This window comes from Lithobates pipiens, unplaced genomic scaffold, assembly GCF_037356315.1.
Source record: "Lithobates pipiens isolate NorthernLeopardFrog02 unplaced genomic scaffold, aLitPip1_a1.2 Scaffold_27, whole genome shotgun sequence".
NCBI classification, from domain to species: Eukaryota; Metazoa; Chordata; class Amphibia; order Anura; family Ranidae; genus Lithobates; species Lithobates pipiens.
In genome coordinates this window covers 155,570,104-155,582,671 of record NW_027507788.1, presented here as the reverse complement: position 1 = coordinate 155,582,671, position 12,568 = coordinate 155,570,104, and the positions used below count along the sequence as shown (strand labels likewise).

The 12,568-nt window shown below is 43.3% G+C and overlaps 1 protein-coding gene across 6 annotated transcripts in view; it reads left to right on the top strand.

Moving 5' to 3' along the window:
• Positions 1-12,568, top strand: part of MTHFR (methylenetetrahydrofolate reductase) — a 58,185-nt gene that overhangs the window by 43,458 nt on the left and 2,159 nt on the right. For all 6 annotated transcript variants that reach the window (XM_077457726.1, XM_077457727.1, XM_077457731.1 and 3 more), the window contains exons 4-11: positions 3,465-3,575; positions 3,656-3,849; positions 5,906-6,156; positions 6,269-6,403; positions 6,930-7,110; positions 9,859-10,041; positions 10,880-10,981; positions 11,138-11,257. In XM_077457726.1, the coding sequence (XP_077313852.1) occupies positions 3,465-3,575; positions 3,656-3,849; positions 5,906-6,156; positions 6,269-6,403; positions 6,930-7,110; positions 9,859-10,041; positions 10,880-10,981; positions 11,138-11,257 (1,277 nt within the window). The remainder of the gene's footprint in view (positions 1-3,464; positions 3,576-3,655; positions 3,850-5,905; positions 6,157-6,268; positions 6,404-6,929; positions 7,111-9,858; positions 10,042-10,879; positions 10,982-11,137; positions 11,258-12,568) is intronic.

The window sequence follows — 12,568 nt, the reverse complement described above, 5'->3', positions numbered from 1 at the left end:
GAAGAAAAAATTACTAATCTGCTAAATTTTATAACAGAAACAAAGAAAATTCATTTTTTTTACATAATTTTCTGTATTTTTTTATTTTATAGCACAAAAAATAAAAAAACGAGCGGTGATTAAATACCACCAAAAGAAAGCTCTATTTGTGTGAAAAAAAGGACAAAAATTTCATATAGGTCCAGTGTTGCATGACTGAGTAATTGTCATTCAAAATGTGAGAGCACCGAAATCTGAAAACTGGTCTGGTTATTGAGGCGATTTAAGTGCCCAGTGGTTAAAGGGCCATTTATTTATTTATTTTAATTCACAATTTTTTTTTTTTTTTTTTTTATTGCATTTTAGTCTAAATATGAGATATGAGGTCTTTTTGACCCCAGATTTCATATTTAAGAGGTCCTGTCATCTTTTTTTCTATTACAAGTGATGTTTACATTTCTTGTAATATGAATAAAAGTGACAATATATATATTTTTTAAAACTGTAAAATAAATAATTTTTTTTTTCCGCATGCAGAAGCGAGCGCATATGTGAGTAACGCCCGCATATGAAAACTGTTCAAACCACACGCCGCGATACGTAGAGCGATAGCAATAATTCTAGCCCTAGACCTCCTCTGTAACTTAAAATATGCAACCTGTAGAATTTTTTTTTTTTTAATATCGTCTATGGAGATTTTTAAGGGTAAAAGTTTGTCGTCATTCTACGAGCAGGCACAATTTTGAAGCGTGACATGTTGGGCAATCGGCGTAACATTATCTTTCACAATATAAAAAAAAATTGGGCTAATTTTACTCGTCTTATATATTTTTTAATTCATAAGTGATTGCACTTGTAAGACCGCTACGCAAATAAAAAAAAAAAAAAAAAAAAGTTTTGCAATGACCACCATTTTATTCTCTAGGGCGTTACAAAAAAAATGTTTGGGGGGGGGGGGGGGGGGGGGGGTGGGTTCTAAGTAATCTTCTAGCAAAAAACATGTAAACACCGAACTCTCAAAACGAGGCTGCTCCTTAACCACTTCCCGGTCGTCTCACGCCGATATACATCGCGCGCCCACGGGAAGCTCCATCACTCCGGTCGCGTGTCCCGTGGACTCCATTGCCGCGGGGATACCCGCGATCGCCTCATGGAGAGGAAGAACGGGGAGATGCTAAAGTAAACAAGCATCTCCCTGTTCTGCCTAGCAACAGTGACACTGGTCTCTGCTAAGCTATGAGTAAGCACTGATTACAGTGCAAAACGCATCAGCATTTTCCTGTACCCTGTTATTCTTTTGCTGTGGATTTTTTGATTTTGTTTTGATCCTGTTTTGATGTGACCCACGTTGTTTCAATTAAAGATAGGATTTCAAGTCTTTTTCCAGTGTGCAGCTATCCAGACTAGTTTTGTCCTGCTTGTTTGCTCATGGTGTGTGTAATGGTCAGCACCTGGGGCTCATCAATAGGAGACAGAGCTTCAGTCTTCGAAGGATTACTTTGGAGCGGTGATTCATCCTTTCTATCAACTGATCTCTGCTCCCTGTGATTGGAGCAGAGATCAGTGATCTGTAAAACACAGCCACGCCTCCCACAGTTAGCAACACGCCCCTAGGACACACTTAAAGCGAGAGTCCGCCGGGCCTCCGCGTTTTTTTTTTTTTAAAAGCCAGCAGCTACAAATACTGCAGCTGCTAACTTTTAAAATAGTGACACTTACCTGTCCAGCGCGCCCGCGATGTCGGCACCCGAAGCCGATCTCTCGATCGTCTCTCGGGTGCTGCCGCCGCCATCTTGGGTATGGGAATCAGGAAGTGGAGCCTTTCGGCTTCATTTCCCGGTTCCCTACTGCGCATGCGCGAGTCACGCTGTGCAATAAGGACGGTCCCCGCTGCCTCTGGGATCTGTGTGTTTCCCAGCAGGCAGCGGGGGACTTTCGGAAAGGGGCGTAATCTACGCCCCTTTCCGCAGAGAGCTATCCCGGAAGTGGGTGCAGATACCTGTGCTGTACAGGTACCTGCTCCCCCCTGAAAGGTGCCAATTGTGGCGCCGGAGGGGGGGAGGGTTCCGATGAGCGGAAGGTCCACTTTAGGGTGGACCTCCGCTTTAACCCCTACACTGCCACCTAGTGGTTAACCTCTACACTGCCAGCATCATTTACACAGGAATCAGCATTTGTATAGCACTGATTGCTGTATAAATGACAATGGTCCCAAAAATGTCTGATGTGTCCGCCATAATGTCGCAGTCACGATAAAAATCTCTGATCGCCGCCATTTAAAAAAATATTAATAAAAATGGCATAAATATATCCCCTATTTTGTAACCACTATAGCTTTTGCGCAAACCTATCAATAATCGCTTATTGCTATTTTATTTCTTTTCTACATATTTTTGGTAAATGTGGATGTTATAGCAAAAAGTAAAAAAATTATGTTTTTTTTTTTTTTTTTAATAGACACTCTTTTTTTTGTTTATAGTGCAAAAAAAATAAAAACCGCAGGGGTGATCAAATACCATCAAAAGCTTCATTTGTGGGGAAAAAAACCCATCAATTTTGTTTGGAAGCCACATTGCATGACCGCGCAATTGTCAGTTAAAGCGACGCAGTGCCGAATCGCAAAAAGTGCTCTGGGGGGGGGGGGGGGGGCAAATTCTTCCATGGCTGAAGCAGTTAAGTGGTTAAAAATCCAATTTTTTTTATTTCAGTTAATTATAACCTCCTTTTTATTTTATCTGTTCTGTGCAATGATTCTGCACAGAGCAGTGCCTTACTTTCTGTCTCTGTCCACGCCTTCCTCTGAGTGTCCTCTAGCAAGTTTGAGATTTATGCTATAGTGGTGTCCGTGCAGGCTCGCTTCCAAGACGGACTGTATCCATCCATAGACACACAGAACTGGCAAGCCATCACCCACCCGCCTTCCCCACAGGAGTTTGACTGACAGCAGCAGGAGCCTTAGGCTTTCCCTACCCTCAGTGTCTTCTGTGAGACCAGGGAGACGGAAGAGCAGTGCTGCAGCCAGGACAGTGCTGGATTGGTGACGGAATTCAGTGAAGTGTTTGGGGGGGGGCTAGGACAAATACTGGGTGTTTTTCTGTACCCTAATGCAGAGAAGGCATTAAGGTACAAAAACATTCTGAGTTTTAGAACCACTTTAAGTAGAAGTCCTACATACTTGGTTAACCGCTTCCCGACCGCCTCACGCCGATATCGACGGCAGAAGGGCACGTACAGGCAGAATTGCGTACCTGTACATTGCCCTTTAAGAGACGGCGGGGGCGCCCGCCCGCGGGAAGCTCCCTGAGTCCGGTTGCTCTGGTCAGGAAGGGGGTAAATTCTTCCGGGGCTGAAGTGGTTAAGGAATTAAGTTACTTTTTTTAATGGGTGTTTGACATGCTGAGTCGTGTAGTTCCCCGGGAACTAGTAACCAAACAAAATCATTGAATTGGCTTCATTGTTGTAATTTTATACATTTTATTTTCTAGATCCTGTTGGAGAAGAATGGGAAGATGAGGCAGATGGATTTAATTATGCGGTTGACCTGGTAAAACACATCCGGCAGGAGTTTGACCATTACTTTGACATCTGTGTTGCTGGTAAGTTTAGCACTCTCCTTGGTTTACAATTGAGATTCTGTGTTGATGGTAAAAACGGCAGATTTTTTTTTTTTGTTTAGGTTACCCCAAAGGCCACCCTGAGGCGAAAAGCTACGAACAAGATCTGATGCACCTGAAAGAGAAGATAGATGCTGGGGCTGACTTCATCATCACACAGCTTTTCTTCCGTGCAGAGACTTTCCTAAAGTTCCTGAAGGACTGCAGAGCCATAGGGATAACCTGCCCCATCATGCCGGGAATCTTCCCCATCCAGGTGCGTCTGTGATGGGAAATGTCTTCACTTTTTTGCACTGCATCACTTTTAAAGGAAAATTGTGTTGCAAATGCTATGTGTGTAACCTTTTGTAAATATTTCACCCGTGTGGCTGTCTTGCTGTTCTTATGACTGACTTGTCTGTTTACACCTGAAAAAGGAAACAAAGAGAAAAGGCGCCACTTAAGTAAATCTGTACGATTTTAATGCACAAGATGCATTAAAAGACTCACATGGAGGTGTCTTTATAAAGGCATAGTGAAGTCCAGTGGAACGTCAGTGTCCGTAAGGGCCAGCAACATCAGTGCCTTCCTGTAGGGCCGTGTAGAGCAGCGCCGGCATCCTGTCCACCAGGTGTCTTCAGGCTCGCGGACGGGAACCAGATTGAAGTCTGGAGCGCAGTCAGCAGGCCTAGGAAGAGGGCTGCAGCGCAACGTATGGCTGGATGACGTCATGGACACTACGTATTTCAGAGCGTGCGCAGTGTGAGATGGAAGCACTGTGCACTCCTTCTTTGTTTTTTTTTACTCCCACAAGGTGGCGATACCACCGAGGCATATATGTTCACAGCCTATACAGTAGGGATCCTCAAACTACGGCCCTCCAGCTGTTGCAAAACTACACATCCCATGAGGCATTGTAAAGCTCTGACTTTCACAGACATTACTAGGCATGATGGGAATTGTAGTTCCTGAACAACTGGAGGGCCGTAGTTTGAAGACCCATGCTATACAGATTAGCTTGAAAAAGGAGCGCACAGTGCTTCCATCTCACCACTCTGAAACGCATCGCATCCGTGACGTCATCCAGCCATACGCTGCACTCCAGCCCTCTTCCTGGGCCTGCTGACTGCGCTCAAGACCTCGTTCTGGTTTCCGCTGAGAGCCTGAAGACACCTGATGGATAGGATGCCGACTCTGCTCTACACGGCCCTACAAAAAGACACTGATGTTGCTGGCCATTACTATGCCTTTATTAAGATGCCTCCATGTGAGAGTTTTTTAATGCATCTTGTGCATTAAAAATGTACAGTTTTACTTAAGTGGCGCCTTTTCTCTTTATTTCCTTTTTCACATGTTTTGTAGTTTGCTTCAACTCCCTCTGCTAGGCTGCCCTGGGCACAAAAGACCTTCGCCTCACACTAGAGCAACACAGCTCAAAAGACTCTTATATGGACTTGCGTGTACGTTGTATGCCACAGTTTTGCGCCACTACCCCCTGTATTGTCTGTCTATACATTGTTTTTTTTTGACTATACAGGAAATTTTCAGAGCAATTTAAAACTGAAGTTTAGTTTAATCTTCTTATATTTTGCCTTCCCTGTGTTTTTTTTTTTTTTTTTTTTTTTTTTTTTTCTTGTTCTCGTCAGTCTAATGACTTTTTTTAATACATATTTTCATTACATATCAATTGTTATTTTATTTTTGACCTAGTGATGTTATTGGGTCTTTGTGCTTCTATTTACAATACATCAGACCATAGTTTCTGGGAGGGACTGGCAGGTTGCTGTGCATAGCTTCCAGAAAATATCACAGCACTATGACTTCTCTCGACCTTCTCTCTCAGAGCCCTCAACCCTAATGTAAGTAGTGGGCTGCCTGTTGGAAGGAGATTTACAAATATTAAAATGGCTTGCTGGGTGGGATACCAGTCTGGAAGAGTGGGCATTCCTCAGCGGCATGTATTTGCATGCAGGTCCCCCTAGGTAACATCCACATGTGCTGCTGAGCTTCCACCATTGGCCGAACTGATATGCCGTGAATAGAAGAGGTGGGCCAAGGACAGTCAGGCTAGCGAGGAAAGGGCTAGATGATGCTGGACATTCTCCAGCCAGGAAATGAGGCAGACTCCATCAATGTGTGCAATAAAATAGCATTAAGTAATTTCCGTACAGGACAGAGGAGCATGTACACCTGTGCAAGACCGAAGGGAAGGCTGGAGTTCTGCTTCAGCAGACTAAAAGGCAGCAAATAACAGAAGTTTACTGTAAGAGTTTACATAGTCGTGAACAGTCAATAAGATGTCGTCTGACCTCTCCTCCTCTGCCCTCATTTAGGGTTATTGTTCATTGCGGCAGTTGGTGAAACTCTCCAAGCTCGAGGTACCCAAAGAAATCACAGATGTGATTGAACCCATAAAGGACAATGATGCTGCCATCAGGAATTACGGTATTGACCTGGCGGTGTCTATGTGCAGGGAGCTGCTGGACAGCGGAGTGGTGCATGGACTGCACTTCTACACTCTGAACCGGGAGGTTGCTACCATAGAGGTGCTGAGGCGTCTAGGGTTATGGCAGGAGGACCCCAGGTGGGTGATGCTCCTATTATTATATAAGTCATGAGTGTACCTGTTTTCATGTCGTCTTCTGGGTTTAGGTTATGTTTTTTGATGTTGAACATTTCTTCCCAATACACATCAGACGACCTCTCCCATGGGCGGTCAGCGCACATCCAAAGAGGAGGGTGGAGGATGTTCGCCCTATTTTCTGGGCCTCCAGACCGAAGAGCTACATTCATAGGACACAGGAGTGGGATGACTTCCCAAACGGGCGCTGGTACGTGTATGGATGAAAAGATTGGATTGGTAGAAGGAAATTACTTTGTGTAGATTTCTGGGACAGGCAATGAGGCCATTTAAAGGGGCAGGGGGAGGATTCTATAATATCCTGTATATCAGTGTTGCACGGTTTGTTATTTCCAGTATTTTATATTGTGACAACTTTATTACACAGCACTTTTAAAAGAAGCATGCTGATGAGTGTAGAAAATGGTGAGAAAGAGGAGTTCAATACACAATGATTCTTCTTCACTGTCCTATCAGACGAGGGGTGGATCCATGACGGCCTGGGCTAAGAGAAAGTGGGGTGAATAAATCTAGCTATCATTTAACCTGGATGACTAAAGAGACATGGGATAGCAAAAAAGTAGTACTGAGGGGGATTGTTCTGAGCTGGAGTATTGCATCAAATAAAAATATTAAACTTTGCATTTGCTTTTTTTTTTTTTTTACCTAGCAACATACCTTGAAGATGTGTTTATGCCTATATAATTTCCGTTATAATGTTTTGTTTGATTATAAAGGGGTAACTCGTCGTCTCCAGCCTTTGGAGAATTGAAGGATTACTATCTTTTCTACCTGAAGAGCAAGTCCCCACGAGATCAGTTGCTGAAAATGTGGGGGGAGGAGCTAAGCAGTGAGGAGAGCGTATATGAGGTCTTCACCAGCTATATATCCGGGAACCCCAACAAGAACGCACACAAAGTATGTTCATCATGAGGTGGAGTAATGAGTCACAAATTCTCCTTGCCTGGGCAATGAACAGTACGGGGCCAGGGGAAGGGTGGTAGTGGGGGTGGGGGAGTTGTCTCACAGTAGCAGGAAATAATGCGAAGGGAGGACCTATGATTGGCTTTACCTTTTTACAGGATATTTGAAGATGGGACTGTTTTATTTTCTGCAAACGGTAAACTCTCATGATGGTTTATTATAGACTGTTGCTATATCACCAGCCATATTCTCTGGTGCCCAACACGTGGCCCGTGAGCTACATGCATCCTACCCATATGCAACATGTTGTCCGATGTACTTCGCTCCTTGTTACTTTGTGTGATCCACCCAGAACAGTTCCAATTGCCACCTGAAATTTTCTATCCAAGTGACTGCTGAGTTCCTGTTTTAGCCAATATAAGTACTATTTTACAGTGCCTTGCAAAAGTATTCATTTTTCGTGTTTTGCTGCCTCGCAACCTGGAATTAACATGGATTGTTTTGAGGTTTTGCATCATTTAATTTACAGAACATGCTGACAACTTTGACGATGTGTGTGTGTGTGTGTTTTTTTTATTTTTTATTTTATTGTGAAGCAAACAACAAATAGGACAAAATAACAGAAAACGTCAAGGTGAATAACTATTCACCCCCCTAAAGTCATTACTTTGTAGAGCTACCTTTTGCAGCTATCACAGCTCCAAGTTGCTTTGGATAAGTCCCTGAACTTGCCACATCTTACCACTGTGATTTTGCCCATTCCTGCTTACAAAACTGCTTCAGCTCCTTCAAGTTGGATGGTTTGCTCTTGTGAACAGCAATCTTTAAGTCTGACCAAAGATTTTATATTGGATTGAGGTCTGGGCTTTGACTAGGCCATTCCAACACATTTACATGTTTCCCCTTAAAGTACTCAAGTGTTGCTTTAGCAGTGAGTTTGGGGTAATTGTCTTACTGGAAGGTCAACCTCTGTCCTAGCCTCAAATCACACACAAATTGGTACAGGTTTTGCTCAAGAATATCCCTGTATTTAGCACCATCCATCTTTCCCTCAACTCTGACCAGTTTCCCAGTCCCGGCTGCTGAAAAACATCCCCACAGCAGGATGCTGCCACCACCATGTTTCACTGTGGGGATGGTGTTGTTTGGGTGATGTGATGTTTTGGGTTTGCACCAGACATATTGTTTTCTTTGGCCAAAAAGTTCCGTTTTAGTCTCATCAGACCAGAGCACCTTCAAATTCAGAACATGCCATTTTGTTTTTCGCTGAAAGTAATGGCTTTCTTCTTGCCACTCTGCCATAAAGCCCAACTCTGTGGCATGTACAGCTTATTGTAGTCCTATGTACAGATACTCCAGTCTCCGCTGTGGAACTCTGTAGCTCCTCCAGGGTTACCTTAGGTCTCTGTGCTGCCTCCCTGATTAATGCCCTCTTTGCCCGGCCCGTGAGTTTTGGTGTGCGCCTGTCTTCTTGGCAGGTTTGCTGTTGTGCCATGTTCTTTCCATTTGGTTATGATAGATTTGTTGGTGCTCCTAGGGATCAGCAAAGACTTGTACTTCTCAGCAACATTGTCCCTTACTTGTTTGGAGAGTTCCTTGGTCTTCATATCAGTGTTTGGTTAGTGGTACCTCTTTCTTAGGTGTTGCAGCCTCTGGGGCCTTTCAGAAAGGTGTGTGTATATGTAATGACAGGTCATGTGACACTTTGCACACAAGTGGACATCATTTCACTAATTATGTGACTTCTGAAGGTAATTGGTTGCACCAGAGCTTTTTATGGGCTTCATAACAAAGGAGGTGAATACATACACACATGCCAATTATCATTTTATTATTTCTGAAAAATTATTTTATGTATATATTTTTCTAATTTTACTTCACCAACTTAGACTATTGTGTTCTGATCCATCACATATAATTTAGATTAAAAAAACACTTAACAAAGGGCTGTAATGTAACAAAATAGGTAAAAAGCCAAGGGGGCTAAATACTTTTGCAAAGCACTGTATTTGTGTGAACAAAGCTGCTGGCTAATTCATTATAACACACAGATCAGGACTTTGTAGGGTTTGATTAACCCACCTTTGTTAGTAGGAATGGCTTTGTTAACTTTATGAATGGGTCTGAAGTACAAATGGATTTGAAGGTAAACCAAGCCATTTATAGGAATGAATGCCAGCAGATAAAGTAAGAACAATAGCAATTCACCTCTGCACTGCCTTCACACCTCAGTACTTTGAATGGATTTACACACACACACACACACACACACACACACACACACACACACACACACACACACACACACACACACACACACACACACACACACACACTGTATGTCTTTCAATCTTTTTGTGATTTTTTTTTTTTGGTGTTATTATGGAATGTATTTTACACAAAATGTTAATTTTATTAAATACCTCCTAAAAGCAATATACAGTATAAAATTAATGAATTATCTTATTAATGCCAAACTGATGACTGAAAAATTAAAATTATGGTGCAAACTTCTTGTCATGTTGGGTGCAGCACACGAGGCCTTCTATATTTACTAAATTGACCGCCACTGATATAGGTGCTCTGCTCTCATAGTGTCCTAGTAATGGAGTAGGTGTTGTGTCTCTTGATGAATCAGGGTGGTCTGGTTGTCATTTTTTCCAAACTCTGCTCCCTCCATCCCCCAACCTTGTGTTAGACATTTAAAGGTAACTGATGACATTTTCCCCTCCTCCTCCACAGGTGACCTGTTTGCCTTGGAACGATGATCCATTGGCCCCAGAAACCAACTTGCTGAAGGAACAGCTTGAGAGGGTCAACAAAAGAGGAATCCTGACCATTAACTCGCAACCTAATGTGAACGGGAAGCCCTCCACGGATCCAATTGTTGGCTGGGGCCCCAGCAAGGGCTATGTGTTCCAGAAGGTATCTTGTTAATACAAGGAGAGTTAATCCACCTTTAAAAAAAAAAAAGTATTAAATGCAGCAACCTTAATCTCATGATCGGTGTGAGTTAAAAAAAAATGTAAATAGATTTGCGTGTGCAATTCACTGTATGTGGAACTGAAATCGTCTTTAAGACTGACCGCAAGCAGGCGGGCTGTTATTGCAAAAGAGACATTTTATGTCTCTTCTGCAATAATATGCACGTACCTGCTTGGTGCCAGCAATCTCCAGCATGCAATCTGAGCTGTGCACGTGCAGCTCAGTTTACGGTGCCAGGCTGATCCCTGTATGCTGGGATGACTGGCCTCCTGGGCATGCACAAGAGTGACGTCATCCCACGCCAACCAATGAAGATGGCCGAAGACGGGCACACAGAAGAAGATGCTGGTGAGGGATGGGGACCCTCTTCTTCACTGCTTGGACTCTGTAGCCTGGCTCTTAGTGGAGAGTCAGACCAGCTTGTGAAATCAGAACCTTACATTACATGTGTCATCAGTAATAAAGATAGGTGTGCGCATCCAGAAATGGGGATTATTGCTCTATAGCCCTTTCCTTGCCACCGTTGCAAGGCATACATTAGCATCAGCACCAACTTGTATGGAATTTTGTCCATCTCATTCCCAAAAGTATTTATTTTTGTGTCACGTGCCCCTCTTTTAGATTTAGATTTTAATCTTTCTCAAACAGGGTCCTCTTTGTCTTGAATTGTAATTGTACAGTCCCCCTTTTATATTGTAAAGCAATGAGCAAACGTTTGGTTTCAATTCCGTATAAGAATAATATCATGCGAGGTACTGAATGCCTTCTGTGTATACAGGCCTACCTGGAGTTCTTTACATCCAGCGAGATGGTGACGGCTCTGATCAAAGTCCTGAAGAAATATGAACCTCGTGTCAACTACCATATCGTTGATGTACATGTATGTATATATGTCCTCTTGTCATGTATATTGCAACATGACTCTCCTCCATTCTGGGTTGCATGTGTTAAGTAAATGAAGACATTCAGAGCGGTTGATGAAGATTATTTTATGAAATGAGTTTATGAAATTGTGTTAACTTCTTTCTCCCCGCAGGGTAAAAACATCACCAATGCCCCCGACCTCCAACCAAATGCTGTGACATGGGGCATCTTTCCTGGCCGTGAAATTATCCAGCCTACAGTGGTGGACCCAGACAGCTTCATGTACTGGAAGGTACCTACCAATTCTGAAGTCCTACTGGCCTTCTGTATGAAAACCGATGTGCCTGTTTTTGCCCTTGGGAATAAAATACTTAAATACAGAATCAGCCACAAAGCATACTCAAAGGGAAAGTTGAGTTTGGCAGACTGCAGTATTACCTGAAGTTTTTATTTGTATACAGAATTTATATAGTGTTGATAGTTTACTCAGTGCTTTACAACTTGAGGGTAGACTCTACAATACACTTTAATACATTAGTAATCAGGGAGCCCTGCAAGTTAGGGCTTGCAATCTAAGAGGGGAGGTCAAGAGGTAATAACTGTGGGGGATGTGCCGATTTAGAAAATAAATGTACAGTTAGGTGGGGGCCAGGTAAGTGTGTTTTCAGAGATCATCTGGACTGACTCGAGGAAGAGGGACATCTGTGTTCCTGATTAAGCATGTCTCTTTTCCAGTCTGACAGAATGAGGGTCTGCCTTGTTTACATAGGCCGACCACCATTCTATCTCTCCAGAGAGTGATCGCAGGTGGACGCCAGACCCACTGATTCAGCCCCCGCTGTATCCAATCACAGCAGAAGTGCTGTGATGGGTGCCACACGCCCCAGAGCTGTGACCCAGAATCACGTACATGTATGTGATTTTTTTTTTTTTTTTTGTGCTTCAGGGCTGCAGTAAATGTACATGGGCGGTCTTTAAATGGTTAATAGCAGGGTTGAATGAGGGAAGTAATGATTGTGCCTGTGGACATGGGAGGTGTTAAATGGGGAGGTTTTCTGAGAACTTTGGGTGTCGTCTGTTTGCCAGGGTTGTAGAGATCAGGACCTGATTCTTCATGTAGTGAGTTGGGGCAGAAGTAGCTAGGTGGGGCAGGACAGGGGAGAGATTTTGTCATAGAGGTGATCAGCAGATAAGAGAAGGGCTGAGGTGGTTAAGGTTTCTATAGGTAACTGTTAGGCAGTTGGAAGGAGAGGAGGTGGATGACGGGGAGAGAGTGAAACTTATCGGGTGCTGGCCAGCGAATGGGAAAGGATAGTTAAAGAGGTTGCAGAGTGCATAGATAAGAGAAAACAAGGTCATTGGAGTGAGGAGCCAGTATCCATTGCAAACAAAGCTTTAATCAACAGTGCTCCTTGAGCGGTGATGTTGATTGGAGCTGTGTGTGGGGGAAGCTTCTGTTAAATGCTGGAGAGTTGTATCGCTGTATTGTGTGTAAGTATAAAAACAAGAGCTTTGGTCAAACTCTCCAATGTGCTGCTAGGATGGGGTATATTAAGAGAAGTATACTTACCTAGGTGGATGCAGCATGGGACCAATGCTGCAT